Below are 19,534 nucleotides of genomic sequence, written 5' to 3'. Positions count from 1 at the left end.
CAAAGATTAATCTTTTCTTTAAAGGAACGCTATGTAAGATTTGGATTTTTGGAGAAGTGTTTGTTTACAGCCCTCCTCCAAAGGAGGTGCTGAGCCTAGAGTAGCAAAAACCCTATTCTCTCTATCACTGGTCAGTGAAGAATCGCAATGACTTACTGTAAATTAAAGGTAAAAATATTACGTAGTGTTCCTTTAAATCTATGCACCAGAAAACTATTTGATTAACTGAGCAATTTTATAATCGCCAAACCTGCAGTTTGTCTTGTTTTTGCTCATTAGATTTACAGAATCTCAAATGTAGCCAATGAGGCAAGTCATGTACTTTACTATACATTTAATACATATATTTAAAAAAATATTTTTACATTTTAAGCTATGGGCTATGAAAAAGGACAAAAGAAATGGTGCCTTTTATTTGTATTTTAGCTACAGTAACCTCGAGGGGTTAATAGGGCTACATGAGCCCTAAAAAAAACTTCATACAGTCCCATAAGAGTTTATGCGTCACTCTTTTTTTAATGCGTTTTCAGGCTTGTCACATGTAAAGCAGGAAACTTCGGCCCCAACTAGCACCAAGTATCTAAGTGAAGTAGATCAGATCTTTGATCTGTTTCCAAACATGGTTTCAATGAAGGGCCATATTCTCTGCATCATTAAATCATTGGCCAGCAACAAAGGGCAGTTCTAAAGTCGGATGTCCACTTTGCGTGGCATGTCCAATCGAGGCCTGCCGAAGCTCTGAGCCATGTCATGTTGCCTGATTGAGTGCATATGCTCAGATGGGTGTGAAGGTCGGGTCACCTCGGGTCAGCTCGGACATCACACTGCCCCAAAAGGCCAGAGGGGCCTTCAGGACATCTCAGAGCATGAGTGGGCGCTGAATGTGTTGTTAGCCTAAGTCAACACAGAAAGGGTGTCAGACTGGGCTTCTTTTGGGGGCTTTTTGTTTCTTGCTAAATCAAAGAAGTAGTAGAGTGAAAGGAAGAGTGTTTAAAGGTCCATTGTGCGATGAAGGGAGTAGGCGTTGATGTTTGTTTGCGGTAATAAAACAGCGGACAGGGTAAGATGGACCGATAGATAGGGCATTGAACACAGACACTAATGAAGATGCGAAACCTTCAGCCCCTTTAATCTCAATCTGATCAATGCATGAGTGGACACACTCTTCGTGCTGAATGGTCAGCAGCTGGCTGTTTGATGGCTTAATCACAAGTATAGAGAAATCAAACTGAGAAAGAGGAAAAGAGACACCCTCTGGCAATTTAAAATTACATGTAAAACAGGTTAAAGACAGATCAGTGTTTCCCACCTTTAATGTCTGTATTCTGCTTCATTTGTTGTATATATGAATTCCAGCACTATTTGCATAATCACCCTAGCACTGCAAAGGCCAATATGGTAATAAGCATTAATAAACCATGTGCATGCTGCACTCCAGGCCAATCACACGTCAGTTAAAGACCCAGTCTGAGCGGTTCAAGGTAAGGCAAAGAGAGAAAGACAGAAAAAAAGCAGATAAGAGATTTGCACACGTTTCCATAATGGCTGGCCACTACAGTGCAGAGGCTCCTTTATGAAGTGGACTTTAAACGGGGCCTATTGTCCGGTCCCTTTTCAGCTGAGCCCCTCACCCACTCCAGTGTGTCAGCGTGTGTTGGGTCAGCTGTCTGCCACATTCCTTCCGCACCCAGTGCCACGGAGAGAGAGCCGCTCGCTAACGGCATCAATGTGTGGTCACTGTAAACTTTGAGACATCCTTTTAATACCCAATACTTCCCCCCATAAAAGAGCTGTCCTTTTACTGTGCGTACAAGGAGAGAGAGCGAGAGAGAGAGAGAGAGAGAGAGATGGAGGGAAGGGGGAGGCTACAAAGGCTTAATGTCTGGCCTTAATGTTCTCTGATAGCGTATGCTAAACAAACCTTACAGATAACGCTATATTTTATCAGGGCCCCTGTTTGATAAGGAAAGGAAATGGAATGGTAGCGCTCCGTATGTATGACAATAATAGGGAATTAATGGGGGAAATAATTAATTAATTAGTAAATTATGTGGGCCCTTACTTATATTTTTCAAGCTTAAATAAGAAATTATATATAACAGTTAGCAAATTAATGACCTGTCAGTATCTGTAAACAGAGTACCAGATAGATAGATAGATAGATAGATAGATAGATAGATAGATAGATAGATAATTAGTCTCGGTTGCTGACTGTACAAATATAACCAGAGTGTTAAAAATACAGCTGAAATACAGGTTTACATACTTTATGTTTGGTTTCAGATGCAGTAGTGCTTCAGATGCTATTAAAGGGAAGGAAAAGAAAGGGCCAGTGCTAATGTTGATGGATGTGTGCTCGTGTGAACAGGAGTTGTATTTTAACTCAGGGCTCATGCTCGGATCAATAAGGCCGAGACGTGACGTTCGGATCTTATCCTCTCTCTTTACTTAAAACTGAGATGTCTGTGCTGATGTCTGGTCTGTCCTTTGCCTAAGAGGTCAGGACCTGCAAAACACCCTGAGATGGGCAGGACCATGCCAAGTTGAAACACACTTCATTGACAAAAAGTATTGGGACAGATCACATAATCAGAGAATTTTGGTGTTTCGTTCAACCCCATTGACACTTGTGTTTAAAATCAAGCACCTACTGAAAGAGTCTGGCTTAATCAATATTTTTGAAGAAATGGATCATATGGGTCATTCCAAAGACCTCAAAGATTTTGAGTGTCGTACTGTAGTAGGATTCCACCTTTGCAACAAGTCATTTTGTAAAATATCTTCCCTCTTAGACATTCCACGGCCAGCTGTGAGTGGTATTGTTGAAAAGTAGTAGCTTTTAGGAACCACAGCAACTCGGCCACAAAGTGGCAAACCATCTGAAGGTACAGAGTGGGTCGCCGAGTGCTGAGGCGCACAGTGCTTAAAAATCGCCAAAGCCCTGCTGAGTCTATAACTGAGTGCCAAACTTGCTGTTAGAGCTGTGAAGTGTGAGCCAGCTCCATATTAAGACCTGTGGATAAAAGTTCCTGCAGGTGTAATATGTAGGTTTCCCAATACATTTGTCAATATAGTGTACATTTGGTCCAAACAGTTCTCAAAAAGAGTATACATTTTTTAACCTTACAAATAACTTAGTGTGTCATTTATTGTGAAATAGTCAATCAATTTGAATCTCTGAAGTAACATATTTCACCTACCGTTGTACTCACATCATTCTGGCGAATGTTTTCAATTGATTCAATCTCTTTTTCCATTTCTTGTTTAAGCTTCGCTATCTGCAAAGGAGAGGGGAAAACATTTATTAAGCTTTTGAAACCAAGTTTCATGTTGTTATATTTTAAAGAAAGTCAGTTTGGAATACAGTATGGGGTTTATCCAGGTGTTTAGGGTTTTGCAGTAAACAATAACAATGTGGGCACTCTGATATGTGTGTATGTGAATGATGGACAGTGGAACTGTAGGACCCCAGGGCTGCTGTGGGTGGACAGAGTGATGTGTGTGTGAGTGTGAGAGTATGTGTGTATAGACAGAGTGGGTGTTAGCCCTTATTGGCGCCTGTGACAGTAATCCAGGGGTGTCCATTCTTAATCATAAGGGGCCAGTGTGCCTGCGGGTTTCTGTTCCAAACAGGCAGCTCCACAGATTTCACTTGTTAAATCAATTGGTCTCAGTCTTCAAATAATTGGTCAGGTGTGCTCCTGCTTTCCTGGAACAAATGCCTGCCCCCACACTGGTTCTTTTCAGATGGGACACTAATGATACTGCCTGTAAAACTGTGTTTGACTCAGTGAATATTTATGGTCTAGAACAAGCACCCTGATTAACCCTGATATTGGTGGTCGAACCCTAAATCTAATCCTGTCTTCCACCTCATTAACACATCAGAAATAGTTTCACTTTTGCAGAATTACGAAAGCCCAACAAGTCATGCCCGTGTTTACGTCCTGAAAACGTAGGAAAACAAATACAAGTGCACACACGCATTTGTCTACAGTAGTGGAGCTTTTGAGTGGTCAGCTGGTGGTGCTTTAGATCAGTGGATGGCCAGAGCGTTCTGAGGCTTTTTCAGAGGCCAAGTGAACACCCAGCTGAGCCTCAGTAGTCCCAGAGAACCCCCCCCCCCCCCCCCCACCACCACCAACACCAACACACACACACAACCCCACCCGGCTCTTTGGCCACTGCAACACATTTACTGCTCCATTGATCAAAGTCGCCAAAAATAATGTGGAGTGAAAAAAAAACACACTTCATTTTCCCCTTCCTTTTACATTTTTATGCATAACCTCAGCAGTAGACCTTCACATTGGGTTTGTCAAGCCTGGCACAAAAGGACCATTCAACAAAAGGTGGGTCAGACTGAATGGGTGGCGCTCTGAACTTCTACACTAAATATGGATAATCCCTTTCACTGCTGATTGAAATGACATTAAGGATGTCTTTATTAGTGTTTTTTATATCCAAGGATTGTGCACAGAGGATTTTGGGGTGGGGTGGGGGGATACCACCTGCTCCCCATCATTAACCTCTGTTCTCATCTTTCTGGGATGTGGACCAGAAAAAAAAAGAACATTACTGAGCTTCCATCTGATGCAGCTTTCATAGAGAAATACACTTATGATTATTAAACTGAGGAGTCACCTTTAAGATGATAATCACTAAAAGCAAACAAGCAATTCACCGAACGTCCACGTTAAAAATATAAATCAAAGCAATTTAGTCTTAGAGTGAGGAATTTCAGTTCTTGCACTTTTCCAAAGAGGTCTAAAATGCCAGATGTCTGTTTATTAGGATAACAATCAGTCAACATGGGGTTGCTGTAAAGTAAAACAGAACTGACCACTGAAGTGTGTGCGTAATTTAACACCCTCAGGAAAGATTGCATATTTAGATTTGTTGGTTTCTATACAATTTTCTATATTTTGTTCATTCAGAGAGATTTCATTCTAGGGAAAAAAGTAATAATTCTAACCCTAACCCAGTGGTGGTAATAGCATTCACATATCCCAAGAGTACAGTAGCTCTAAACACTGGAATCAACTACACAGAATGGTTATAAACATTTTTCCCCAATAGATTTGAGATCTGAGGTAAAACAAACGACCTGCAGGAAATCGGTAGAATTCCCTTTAAGTAGCGTATCATTTACACAGTATAACCCCGCACACAAAGCAGAAAAAAAAAATCCATATTTAGCAAAGTACTTGAACAAACACACATAAAACAGCTCATACGGGGATTACGTACTTATGAATGGATGATATCTTTAGTGTGGAGTATGGCTCTTGACTCTGAGCCGTGTTTAATATGAGCGTTTGATTGCTGGGTAAACTGTGCCAGCTTGGAGAGGGCCCTGGTTGCTTGTCTCCCAGCAACCCCTGCCGGGTCAGGGGGAGACTTTTAACCCCCTGGCTTCTGTGTGGTCAAAAAATTTCAAAAGCTCCATAGAGAACAGCACGCTCTTTCACTCTGCCTTCTGCGTTCATATTTTAATTCTGCTCTTTGTGAGGCGAGAAAATTCACTTAATGCCTGGCAATCACCCATCTATATCCACACATTATTCTGCTCTGTAACTAGGGCTTAAGTTCATTTTGAACTAATACCATTTCTTCATTAAGTTAGCAAAGATTTATTTAGTGTCAGCTTTAATGCAATTACAAAAGGATTTAAGGCTTATAACCGCAAGGGCCTGTATTAGAGGGTGGGCAACATGACAATATAAGATAGTTAGCATGATAAGTGTCTTATAATATTGACAGTGTCCAAAGAAAAAACATCTATCTCCAAAACAGAGGCAGAAGACAGAAGGAGGGAAAAACCTTCTTATCTTTCAAAGGAAGCCAATGTAAAAAGATTTTATTCCAAGTAATTTGGAGCATTTCTATTGGTACATTGTTTAGAAACTTAAAAACCCAAATGTATGCCAAATAAAACTCCAGAACATCATCTCCAAATTTTAATCATAGAGAAATCCCCCAGACATCAGGAAGCTTATTATAATAACAATAACAAAACATAATAAAAGGCCACCATTTGCTCTGGTCTGGTTCATTAGGCGGAGCCGGGCGACCCAAAGCCAGTTCAGTAGATGGATGTAGTTTAATTGAGCATCATGCAAAATCATAGAGTAATCTAACTGCTGGCATGAAGCCATTCTTAACACCACACAGAGCTGTGATCATACGCACTCGCAATCTTTACAGCAGCAGTAAAAGATAAAGAGCTGTAAATAGCACATCCAAGTGTTATTTTGCCAGGGCTTTACCAATTGGGATACGCCACCACGATAAGATACACAGCAATAAAAAGACACAGCCCAGTCTCTCTCACCCACCAGTTGCTGGCCAGTGGCAGAGGTTTGGTTTCATGCTCTATGGGCATGCCCCCCTGCACTAGCACACACAACAGCGCAGCAATCTTGGGGGGGGGGGGGGGGGGGGGGGGGGCATTAGCCTCACCTTAACCTGACATATGCTGCCATATTTGTCCAAGTGAACACACAGCAAACATTTCTGGAAAAGGAAGGGGGGGCGTCCTGGGGGTAATAGGAGATTATGGAGGTGTTTGAGGGCTGTTAGCTGGTAACCTGCTGTGGTGCCTAAACAAAAAGGAAATACGTGATCGACCACATTTGTCTTATCTTCTTACCTGCTTTCCTCTACTTTCTTTCTCTTGGTTCAGCTGCACCTTTAAATGCTCATTTTCACCGGCCAGCTGGAAAAAATCCAACATAAATGACAGGTGATCAAATGATATTACATTTAGAATATGTAACGTTTTTTAAAAATCTCGTTCACATACAAACCTTTTTCTAAACTGCACCAAATGTAAATAAATACAGAATGCAGTGATCTACAAATATATAAAATTAACGTGCTGTTGTCTCTCTCCCAATATTTCTTGAATTTCCCCTGGGGATCAATAAAGTATCTATCTATCTATATTTTTATTTATTTTTAACGTGCTGCTGGTATCAAATTTAAAAATGGGCAAAACAGTATAAAATTACAATTTCAAAACTTGAATTGAGTCTTTGTAATATTTCAGTTACGTATTGTTTTAATTATTTGCACACAATCGTTCTGTGCATTTGTTTACATTTTGCACAACATCCCAAAGTTTTCAGATCATTTAAATACAAGGCTTTGATGTGGTCAGGATAACTGGCAAACCTTTCAGCCAATCACAGTTTGCTAAAAATGTAAAATGAAGTACCTTCTGCAGGGCTTGTCTGTCATCATCTGACTGTACCTTCAGCTGCGATGTGTACAAAGCTAGTACAAAAGACACAGAACAGGACTTTATTTACTTTTTAAACCCCTTCTGCCATCTACAAGTGCATTATCTCACAGCTTAAATGAGTTATACTGCATTGAACTGTGACTGGACACATGGCTCCAGCCTCTTTGTTCTGTTTCAGGTCAGTGGACACTCCAGGTCTGAATGGCTCAGCTTGTCCAAGAGAACTGACAGGCTGCTGACCCGAGGCGTCGGTCTTGACACGTCCACTTGCGTGTGCTGACCACTGACCACTGGGTTCAAGGGCCAAGTGTGTGTTTGCTCTATGTCTGTTTGTGTCTTTCTCTTTCCATTTACACACATTTAACATGGATGATGCTCCAGGTTAGTCACAGGCAATGCAAAAGCTTTTAACAGGAGGCTTCTTGGCTTTTTCAATAGGAGTGCATCAAAGGATCTGATCGTAATCAGTTATCGTTCTTCTACAAAGTGGTGGGGGTTAAAACAGTGGGACGGTCGTAATTTTGCCCTGGGGAAAATATTCAGATGGTTACCTAAGTTACATTAGCAGAGAGTGAAACATTGTCAAACATTGATGGAGATAAAGTGCTGAACCTTGAAAATACACCTGTCTAGTGTTTACCTGCTTCTCACAGGCACCGTACACTGTAGGATCATTGCCATGATATTTCTAAAGTGTCTTCAAACATTACATTCTGATCACAGACAGCCTCTCAGCACCGGGGAAGATAAGGGGAGATGAATTTGTGCTTAATACTTCTTCTCCGTGAGTTGTTTTGTAGAGCATATGTCCTTTAAAATAGTTATAGTTATTGACAATGAAACAATTTCAGACAACAACCCTGGCTTAGGTTAAAAAAATGACATTTTTGAGCAAAAAAGACTGGACGTTTTCCAGGTGAAACCAGAAGTTTGGAAAGAACTCATTGGCTATAATTCCGTCTCCTGTTATAGGGGCCCTTTAACGACAACCTGGCAACTGTAACGTGCGAAATGGTACAGGTGGCATTCAACCTCACCCATATCTTTCAGACTCTGAGCTTTGGCCTCCAGAGCTTGCCGTATGTGCTCCGTTTTTTCACGCAAGGCACTGACGTCATCTTTGAGTCTGTCGTTCTCTTTCCGCAGCCAGCCTTTCTCTGGATCATCTGCAGGCTCCGAGCCGCTCTGAAACAAAACAAAAAAATGACACAAGGCCTTTTTTCATTTCACTGTGCTGAACAAAAGACACGCCGCTCAAGCTGCGTGGCAAATATGAGCACTCCTCGTAGACAAAGCCATCGGACAACTTTTTGCCTCCTACCATTTCCCCCTTGAATAACAAAAAGGAGAGACACACACAAAAAAAGAATACAGGGCAGGAGGAGGGCATTTTTATTCTCTCTTTTTCCCCCTTCTGTTGCTGGAAAAAAGAGGGCAGTAACATTTTATACAAAGACTGTAATTCATGGGGACATTTTCTTTTTTATTGACAGGAATAATGCAGATCATACTGTTCGGTGCCCCTGTCATTCAGGCCAGTTTATACTGAACGTGCAGCTGAAGTCATTTTCTGGGAAGTGGCCTGGGTCTTGTGCTAGAGCTACGATGTGGACGGAGTACCATTATGTTGCATTCATACTGCGAATGTAAACACAACACAGTGAGGTTTAAGTATTGACCTGTGTTTAACCGACATCGGAATTCTGGGCTGACGTCAACGTCCAATAATAAACCAGTAAATATCTCCCGATACTGATCCCGAACCACACATTTATAACGTACGGAAAAATAAGAAACCATGAGCTAATCTTAGACGAATAGACGAATGTACCATTAATTTACAAATTATTTTAGCTTTAAACCAATTAGCATTCAAGCAGTAACATTTATTTAGTTACTTACTGGTCTTTACACAGACTGGTCATAGCTTTAAACTCCATTACTCCATTGAAAGCTAAATAAAATAATAGATCTACTAAGAATAGTAGATCCACTTAAAGAAACACTAGGTACGATTCGGTATTTATCCTCCTGGGCTCCCCCTACAGCTATAAAGTTTAATTCACTTTAATAGCACTGTCCTGAAATCAAAGGGGTGGGGGAGGGGGAATTAAGGAGGAAGGAGGGGGTGGTTTCCTACCCTCCATCAAAAGCTACATAGTGCAGTTTCTAAGGTGCAGAGCCCAGAGTAGCAAACACAGATGCTGAGGCCATTGTGATGAGGTCATTGACTCATCACAATGATTTTGAAGCTGGAATTTTAAGATAAAAATACTAAAAAGTTTTTTTTTTTTTAAAGAAAAGGATTTAACGCTAAGAAATGCCAGTGGATTTTTAGCAGTGTAACAACACAGTAATACAAAAATAAATGTGCTTTAGCACAGCCTGTGTTTCTCCACACTGTCAGAGGTGGAAGGATCTGATATTTCTTTCTACACTGGCATTGGTCTTATATTAAAAAAAAAAAAAAAGGAAAGGACTGCTGCCCAGTTTGCCCATGTATGAAATATTGGGAAATAATAATAATAATAATAGTACAACAAAATCGCCCTATCCTAATAGCCTTTAAAAAAGCAGTTATCAGCCAAAATTGATATAATTCCGATATCAATTGGCAGCATTATTTTGTATTAGCCTTTATAGCTATTTATGTAAGTTTATGTCAGTGATCATATAAATGAAGACCAACAGTAAAGTGTTCATCTTTTATTTAAAAAAAAAAGCAGCAAAAATATTTTATTCATTTGAATGAAGTCAACTCAAGTCATTACTCTTTTCTCTTGCGGCCTTAACGAGTGCTTCCCGTAGTTCTTCAGGCTGGGGCAAAGGGGTGGGTGTTTTTCGGGGGGGAGCCCCAGGGGGTCCGCTACGAGCACCGTTTCCATGGGTGGGGGGGCTTGTTGTCTTTGTGCCTCCTCCTTGGCCATGGAGCTGCCAGTGTCACCGGGATCACATCACACGTCGGCTCGCTTGGTCCGCAGACTGAGAGCCGCATGGAGTCCATCAGGTCGCTGTGATGTCCACACAGTGGGCCCTCCACCATCGCCGCTATTCAGAGCCGCGCATTAACGCGCCTTTTGCATGCCTGTCACACTTAGGACCGTACAGCCGTTCAAAGGCTTTCAAAGCTTCAAGAGATTTTTTTTTTTTTGCTTTCCCCTCTCGTTTTGTTTCTCTCTCTCTCTCTCTCAACTTCATTCAGGAAAGCAGACAGTAGGCTGTATACTGCGCTCAAGAAGATGCCTTCTAGTGATGCTGTAACCCAAGCATCATCCCAACTACAGAATAACACTGACAACCATTTCGTTTTCCATTAAATGGTTGATCTATAAACCAGTGACTATATCAAAAGACCTTCTCAACAATTTCATTCATTCTCTAGTAATATTAATAATACATGCACAAGGTGTAGATCTGAGAGGAACGTGCACACACCCAGGTTCCAGGTTTGGGACTAAAACAGGGTTAGAACTCAATTCTACAGAATGACAGGTCCCAAGACCCCTGCTCCAGCAGTTGTTTATCCCAGATTAGTCCCTCACTGCAGAGTCAAGTGTTATAAGCTTAAGCCGTGACTCTTTTAGCGCTGATGACGTACAGGTCACGGATGATGGGGCTGAACTACTCAGTAAATGTGGGCAGTGGAGCCTGTAGCGTGGCTGTGGACTACAGCAGCAGCAGATGACTCCAGGTCTTGGATGGTCAGTCCCAGAGTCTGTCCATCTGAATCATTACCCACTTCTGTCTTAATCTTCCTGTGACTCCCTCTCTTTCACTAATGCTAATCTCTCTCAAATGTTTGGGTGTTAAAAGGATCTGGAAGTTTTGTTCATGTATTTGATTCATTCCTACAGCACTGTCCGCAAATCAAGGGGGAGGGGGAGAGTGTAGAGGGGTTGAGTGGTTCCCTACCCACCTCCAAACGTTACATAGTGCAGTTTCTGCCGTGCTGAGCCTGAAGTAGCAGCAACAGATGCTACATTCTCACTTTAACAGGTCAAGCATCGCAATGGTTTTAAAGCTGTAGTACTAATGTAAATTACTAGTTATTCTTTTAAATTAAAACTACACCATATTCAAAATTCGCAATCAGTTCTGCACCATTTGTGACGGTTTCTCTCTAATAAATGTGCTTCAACCTTTTAATATCTACTGATTATATCAGTGCTTAATCTGACATGATAGGCCTTCAGTCCGGCTCCTGAAGGCCTTGTCAGTGTAAGAGGCTCTATCAACAACTTTTCAAAAATGTACGGCCTTATTATTAATACTAATTACTAATATTTGGGATTAGAGGTCATTGGGTGGAGCCCAGCTGAAGTACTAGACCTTTTAATAAAGCCCAAATAAGCAATCAATTATACTGAACCTGTGCCTTATCACTCCGTCCCTCACCTCTGGCTCCACCCTCTGCTGTGAAACAGAACTACAGGTGATCAACCATGCGTCTTAGCCGTGGGAGTGAGAGCACTCATTAGCACAGAGAACAAAGCTCGCCCTCCGCTGAGCTGCACTTAGCTCTTACTCACTGAGTGGCTGCGACTTTTCTATGGCCGCTCTAACCTGCCATCTGCCTACGCCAGCAGTCTCTCTCTCTCTCTCTCTCTCCTGTTCTCACACTGAGGGAGAGAGAGAGAGAGAGAGAGGTCACATAGACCGTGTGAGAGGGTCTGCTTTGACACCTTATAACTCATTCATGTTGTTTTGTAACCCCATTCACAAAAGCATACGGATGAGAAATTGATTTCTCCGCTACACTACAACCTGATTATTAGCCTATCGTCCTGAGTGGCCTTTCAGCCAGGGAAACGTCGGCCATTACATTATAATTAACAGCCCCCTGCTCGATAATAACACAAGCCAGGCTATATTTAAAGGAAGGAGATGATGTTCGTACTGAAGGTATTCATGCAGAAATCCACTGGCAGAAAAGTCACCCTGTGGAAAGGCTTAAATATAACGATAAAAAAAAAGCATAAATCAATACAAACAAAAGCCAAAACTGTCCAAATAAACAGCACTTAAGAGCTTTCAACCCTGAGAGAGAAGAGTAACTCAAGCCCCAGTTTTGCTTCAGATCTGAAATAACCCATAGATGCTTGTGTCCACTGGGAGGAGGACATTGTGACATCTGAAAGGATGCGGAGTTGTCAGGAAGTCATTACTGATTTCAAGCACCAAATGTTTGCTGTGTGTGTGTGTGTGTGTGTGTACCTCCAACAGAGCTCGCTCCTCGTACTCCCTCAGCTGCTCAGTCAGAAACTCGATTTGAAATTTCTTCTCCTCGAGCTCGTTTACAAGACCCTGCATCCGTTCTGTGTCCCTGGGCATGACCTCCAACACCTCACCACCTTCTTTCATGTAGTGCGCCTACAGTTACAATTACAGACACATACGACAGGAATAGTTCCAGGATTATGATAATAAATCTTTGTTCTGATTCTGATTGACTGCCCTTTACTTATGTGTCTTATTAGCTGTAACACTCCTCACACACATTAAAATGTACTGCTGTAGGGTGAATAAACACGATGGTTATGCAGTGTATTTTGGGACATCACATCACATTCTTCTGGGTTAGGGATCGTCAATGTTTACTAAGCTGTTTTATATTTTAAAAATGACTGTCTAAGATACAGGCCCCTTAAACGAGTCAGTATTATACCTTGTAGCTGGCTCGGATTACTTGTACTGCATCAGCAAACTGCTGTTGATAGCTGTTCCGGAGAACTGTAATTTTCTAAACAAATGGACAAACAAATCAACAATGAAACCAGGTGGACACCTTTATAATTTCTTTACAACCACGTCATGACTTGCGACAACAAACCTCTTTGTAGTAGTTCTCCAAAGCTTTGACTTTGTTATTAATTCTAGCGTAGAAAGCCTCTGCTTCGTGCTGGAGTCTGGTCTCATACTGGGCCTCCATTAATCGCACTTTCGTGTCCACTTCCTTTTTCAGGGTCTCCATCTCCTAACAGGAGAAATAATGACATGAAGATAGATTTATGAGCATGTCAGTAAGAGCCCAGTAATCTCACACCTGCCTCCTTTTTTGAGTTTTAGTGGAGAACTCAGTAAAATCTCACACTAGGCTCAGATTTGCTGTAAACTGTAGTGTCTCACGTCTCAAATTCCAGAGAAATTTTAGGACAACCACCATGAAGTCTCCTGAGTCATTAAATGTGATGCTCACAATAAAGAAAAAAACATAAACGTTTGCTGCTCTCCAGTCTGTTTGTGCAATGGTCTAATGTGTGTATGAAGCCCTAGTGTCAGTAAATGAGTAAAATACAAAAACAAAGTGTCTCGGCCCAATATGCTAGGCTTTCTCTCTGCTCATGGTAGAGAAACGGCATCTGGAGGTGAAAGTTACACTTATATAGGACCTTTCTAGACACCCAAGGACACTTTAAAATCAACAAAGCACAGAACACCATTCCATTTAACATTCAATCCAAGCACACACTGGTGAGAAACAGCAGCCAAATGTGCACAACCTGCTCTCAACCAGGAATGACCATCCACCTGGAGAACTGCATCAGGCACTAGGGGCACAGTGCTCTGTTCCGGCTTCATATGTGGGTCACACTGAATTGTTTTTGCTGTTACATTTTACTTATGGTGGAACTGACTCTAAATTTGGGAGACAGCTAACAGCATGAAAGTAAACCCAGACAAAGTCCTACAAAAGTAAACAACTCAAGTTGCAAATGTGTTTCTGTGGTAAGTCAGTTGAACTTTACCCACGTATGAACAACAGTCACAAGTTTTTCTACCGTTCCACCTAAAAAGAGGCTGAGCTTAAGAACGTAAACAAACCAGAGAGTACAAATCCCTAGAATCGCAGACGCTGCCTTTAATGCTTTCCTCTGAGTGTAAACACTGTATCCTGCAACCCCATTTGAAACAATGACGAAAGCTAAATCATCACCCTGCAAGCTCAGAGCTGCCTAAAGCAGAAATGTGAGCGTAAGCATGAGGCTTTATGCGTGGAAGAAGGCCCTCATTCAGCTGCGAGGCTGCCAATCAATTTGTTTAACTCTGCAGGCAGGAGCAGTGATGAACGCGGCTGCTTCAGGCGCTCTTCTAGGGCACAAAGCCACCATATGCCCTCTCAGCAGGCGTCCCGGGGCAGCCCCAGACCAGCCACTCACCACCACAGACACAGGAATCCTCCGGCTAACTGGATGAAAGGCCGGCAGCATGAATGAACTTGCGGAGCAAATCTAACGGAATGCAATGACACTCAGTGTCAGCACTCAGTGGCCTCAACTAAATACGGAGGAAAGCACACATTCATTCAGACAGAGCCATGCTTAGTAGTGGCCTTGATTTATGGTATATTTATGCATTGTGCAAATATAATCCTGTCATTTTAAGTAGCAGGAGTTAGTGTGTTCTCCCTGTGTCAGCGTGGGTATCTTCCCTCGGCACAAAAACACACGTTGGTAGGTGGATTGGAGACCCAAAGTGTCCGTGGGTGTGAATGTGTGAGTGTGTGTCACCCTGTGAAGGACTGGCGCCCCCTCCAGGGTCTATTCCCCCGCTGCGCCCAATGATTCCAGGCAGTTTATCATAAGCAACTTTGTCCTGGGGCTATGGACATAATATTTCCTAAACTAACTTCGACTGTTCTGTTTATAATTTAAATCCTTAATAAATTCCCCTCCAGAAACAAAAAAAGAGAAGATGATGTAGAGGCTTGAACCTTAAGGTCAACCTCATTGTCTACCTCCACGAGCTCTGCAGTTTCATCTGAGAGACGTTTGACCAATGGTAGTTCGGACACATCCGTCTGGACACAGGCTTCTTGACCAAAGAATCCTGCCCTCAGCTGATTCCCCACTGAATACCTAAAGAGCAAAAGGAGGGGCGAGACACAGAGAAGGCTACAGAACAGATTGTCCCCACTAACTACACACAATAAGAAGGTCATGAAGGCCAAGGGACATCAACATAACACAGAGAAGAGATGCAGGGGAGAAGTCTGTTCTTGTATAACTGCAGCCACATTACAAGTTCTGGGAAAACATCTTTCTTAAAATTCTTCTCTCAGGAGACACGAAGAACATCCCCTCAATGTTGTATTAAGATGAATCAGTGATTTTTAAACTCTCACTCTTAAAACCCTCCTCCCTGTTTAGGAGAAAACAGGAGATGAATAGCTGAGGTGGTCCAAGAATACTACAGAAAATCCCTCAAATCTCATAATTATTTTAAAAAGGGCCTAACAATGTGTTAAAAGGCCTCCAACAAAAAATTATTTGTCTATTTATCATGTGTGTGTGGTGCTGTCCATAAGCTAAAGGTAAGAGAAGATACAAATGAGACCCAAAAGAGATAACTTAGGCCTATTCTTTTATTCAAGGTTTCTATCAGATTATAACACAAAAGCTAACATTAGACAAACAGCTTAATTTATATTTGTAGGTATACTTATATTACACTTTAAATTATTGTAGCTAAAGTGTTTTAGCCAGTGGTTAAGGACCAATGGAAATGCGTTTACGTCACAACCGTTTTAACCGTTGAAACCCTAATTAAAAAAAAACTGGACCAAATGTTATGTTTTTTTATTTGTATTTAAATGGCTTCTCTTTCGTAACTTAAAATGTGACATACCTTCTAATTTCCTCAATTTCTTGAGAAAAATCCTCTTCATCTATTAACGTGTGTACAAGCTCCATAACTGTTACTGTCCACATTAGGTTTCTATAGCAACTACACACCGGCTAAACAGCAAGAGAATTTAAACACGGGCTGCGCCCCAAATCGTTCCCTACTCCCTAAGTAGTGCACTAGCTAAAAGGTTAGTTCCTTCAAGGCACTCTACGCCCCCCAGGGTTTTAATCAAATGGTTCTTGTAAAGGTGCTCATGAACGCTTTCTGTGACCACTTAATGTTTCACAACTGCGCAACAACACGATTAGCGACTGCTGGCCACAAACAAAATACACATTAAAACTATTAGAAGACTGCCCAGAAATGGAATAAAGGAAAGAAAATGTCCTACACGTTTCACATATTTTACTTGGCCGTGGAAGGCTGAGGCTTGTGTTTCTGACTCAGTTCAAATGTTAAAGTTGGATAGGGTGACCATATTTGAGTTTTCAAAAAAAAAAAAAAAAAAGGACACGGTTGGCAGCACAAATGCTTCCATAACCATGTAACTATGCTGCTGAAATTTAATACATAAACAGATACAAATGCCTTTTTTGACAGATTCCTTTCCATTCAACATTTGCCCCCAAACAAAAATAATAAAATAATCTTTTTGCTATGTCTTGACAGGTTATATAGGGTGACCAGACGTCCTCTTTTACCCGGGCATGCTTTTTTAGACTTAAAAAAATGTCCGGGCGGAAATTCACAAACATCCGGGAATTTGGTTTTCTAGAGCTTACATAGAACTTCGAGAAGTTTCGTTCACAAACTAGTCCCGCCCTCCCCTACTCCGATTGGTTCGCTTGAGTGAGAAGGGGGCGTGGTGAAGTAGCCTAAAATCTTCTGATTGGACGGTCTGACTGTAGAGCTACCGTTATTGGTCGATAACCTTCTCTGTAAACATTTAATTGGTCAGTCTGCACGTCAGTAGTCGTCAAATTCAAAACTGAAGCCCTGTATTAAAGCGACTTGTTTTACACCAGAAAACTCATCATGACAGAAACTAATGAGTTTACATTTTATCTGTGTTTTTTAAACATTACCAAAACAAAATACCACATTTTATCAACCAAGAGTAATACAAACTTGATAAATGATCAGAGCATCACTGGGATCCAGACATTTATGCAAAAATACGTATATTTCATATTTTATAAGCTCTGACTGATAAAACGCGCTGTATGTGAGGGCTATAATTCAGTCTCTCCCCTGTTATGGCTTTAATGATACTGAGATTTGGCCTGTTTTCTTATAAAGTTAATGTTAAACAGAAAAACCGCGCAGACGTAACTGGATTAACTCGTCAGAGAGTCAGTAACGGTCAGGCGTGTCCGTGTATTTGTGTCGTCATAGGGACGGAAGTGACGACCTTCAGTTTTTTAAAACATAGAGCAGAAAGTGAAAGGCTCGTGTGACACAGAAACGCTTCCAAATACAAAGAAAACACTATGATAAATTACTTTAACAACTTTAAACACATTTCTGTTCGAGGCTCCAGTAAAACACTTGTGATGTGAAGCTCGGCTGAAATTGACGTAAACACAAAAACACAAGAAGGTGCGCGCGACGAAGTGTGTCCCATTTCTGCTCTGAGCTCCAACCCCTTGAACACTTGATCCCTGCGCGCCCCCTTTGCTCACATAAAACAACGTCATCAAAGTGCACACTTCAAGAAAGAAATTAGGGTTTTTTTTTTTGCAATAATTGGGACGGGGAAAGACAGTGGACGGCAAAATCCCGGACAGTTTTGGAATCCCGGCCAGACGCATTTTTTAGGTCCCGAAAAGAGGATATGTTCGGCGAAAAGAGAACGTCTGGTCACCATAAAGTTGGACTTCTGAAGGAAAAACACACCTTACCTTGATCGTTTTAGAAAGGCGAAATCAGTTATTTGCTCCAATTACTGCCCTTCACGTTTTAGAACAGCCAAGTACTGACACCTAGGGGCCTGGGTGTCCAGGCAGTCTGTACAAAGACAGAACTTTATATATATATATATATATATATATATATATATATATATATATATATATATATATATATATATTCCCCTATAAAAAACACATTGCTGCGGATGCCAGATAATAAAGCTTATGTTATGTACAAAAAGTACCATATTGAGCTAGTTCACGGCCCTAATCTTGCTTTTATTCACCTAACACTATCTCATCAAAAAGCATATGATTGCAGCTTTTTTCTGTCTAGCCTCAGCTAATCTAATGAAAAAAAGACAAGGATGACAAATGACCAAATGTTGTTATGTTGACTGATTAATCTCAGCACTGTCATTCAGATCCATTGTGCACTTTGATGCTGCTGATCACAAAGCTGTCTCTTTTTCCCTTTTTTTTCAGACTGAGGAAAAGTCCATTAAAATAGATTAGTCTAAAGTAGTCTGTCTAATATAGCGTAATCTCTGCTGAGTCTGCTCAAACAACATAATCCCTAAATCTGAAATATACTCCCCGATAGCCGGGTCAGCCACAACAGCAGACTCTGATTTAGGCCTGTGTCCCCTCCCCATGGTAGACAGCGTAGCTTCTACTGTTTGAGTCTGCCCTGGGGGCAGGCCAATATGGCCATTTAATTCATCAAATCACATCCAAGCAGAGTGAGAGCTGAGAGCATTATTTAGGACTCTGTTTACGACACATGGGGTTTTTCATGGTGATTATTTTTGTTCCTGCCAGCTTTAGTCTCTGAGCTGCGGTTAAACACAGTTTTCTCCGTGAAGTTTTGAAACAGTGCTCTCAAGATCAATAATGCATGCATCAACAAGCAGCAATGAGGCGTTAAACCAACCGTCTTCAGCGCTCTCTTGGAACGACCCCTTTGGGAAAACGAAGGCCGGGGGCTTGTATCGGTTTATTTACTTATCTCGTTTAGGCCCGACGTTTACTGCAATGTTCTTGTATTTAAGGCACATTTTGTGATAAAGAAAGCCCTTATAATTTTAAAAAGACTCATTATTTCTTTGCACAGTGTTTCACAGTGTGCCACTGCCATGGAAAACAATGGGCCATCTGCAGAGCCAAGGACAATATCACACTTCCCGAGGAAGGAGACCGTCAGTACGTATGCATTATATACACTGTGGGTAATTAAGTTTATTCCAACAAAACACAAATAACGTTTTATTAATGTGCTTTGTCAAATTATTTCATAATCTTTTTTTCATGTAATTTAACATAAACATGTAGCTATTCATTAAAATGAGTAATGAATATTTTATTTAAGGGAAACTGCTGAAGAAAACTGACGTTTTTGACGTTTGAGCATTCCACAGCAGACAAAGTTCAGAGTGAACTTTATTGTTCTTCGTGACACTTATTAGCCGCTCATATCTTTGTACAGCGCAAGTCAAGCAACAAATTCCCCAAGACGCAGGCCACCAGCCGATGAGGGAAAAGAGCCTTGATTTGTGTCATCCACAGCGGAATGTGTCCAAGGCCTTGGGGCCTCACCAACAACCACATCACACACAGAGAGAGAGGATCACAGTGGCGAACACTCACAGACACTGGAAACCTCCATTCATTTAGTGGAAGAGAGAAAAACAGAGTATGTGTTCATTATATTTATATCTAAAAATAAATAAATAAATAAATGAAAAGTTGTATA

At 41.3% G+C, this 19,534-nt stretch overlaps 1 protein-coding gene across 4 annotated transcripts in view; it reads right to left on the bottom strand.

The window, feature by feature from the left end:
* Positions 1-15,940, bottom strand: part of LOC136675830 (uncharacterized protein C10orf67, mitochondrial-like) — a 28,235-nt gene extending 12,295 nt beyond the window's left edge. For 3 of the 4 annotated variants that reach the window (XR_010796222.1, XM_066652598.1, XM_066652600.1), the window contains exons 1-9: positions 15,872-15,940; positions 14,982-15,102; positions 13,077-13,220; positions 12,912-12,986; positions 12,461-12,616; positions 8,284-8,431; positions 7,220-7,278; positions 6,653-6,718; positions 3,213-3,278 (exon numbers count right to left, since the gene is read on the bottom strand). Coding sequence is in view for 3 of the 4 variants with exons in the window: in XM_066652598.1 (XP_066508695.1) it covers positions 3,213-3,278; positions 6,653-6,718; positions 7,220-7,278; positions 8,284-8,431; positions 12,461-12,616; positions 12,912-12,986; positions 13,077-13,220; positions 14,982-15,102; positions 15,872-15,936 (900 nt within the window). In the remaining variant the exon portion in view is untranslated. Of the gene's footprint in view, positions 1-3,200; positions 3,279-6,652; positions 6,719-7,219; positions 7,279-8,283; positions 8,432-12,460; positions 12,617-12,911; positions 12,987-13,076; positions 13,221-14,981; positions 15,103-15,871 lie in introns of all 4 variants that reach the window. The other variant, XM_066652599.1, reaches the window with a different exon arrangement.
* Positions 15,941-19,534: the final 3,594 nt, after the last annotated feature.

Source organism: Hoplias malabaricus, chromosome X1 (assembly GCF_029633855.1).
Source record: "Hoplias malabaricus isolate fHopMal1 chromosome X1, fHopMal1.hap1, whole genome shotgun sequence".
Lineage (NCBI taxonomy): Eukaryota > Metazoa > Chordata > Actinopteri > Characiformes > Erythrinidae > Hoplias > Hoplias malabaricus.
This window is presented reverse-complemented; position numbering and strand designations above follow the sequence as displayed.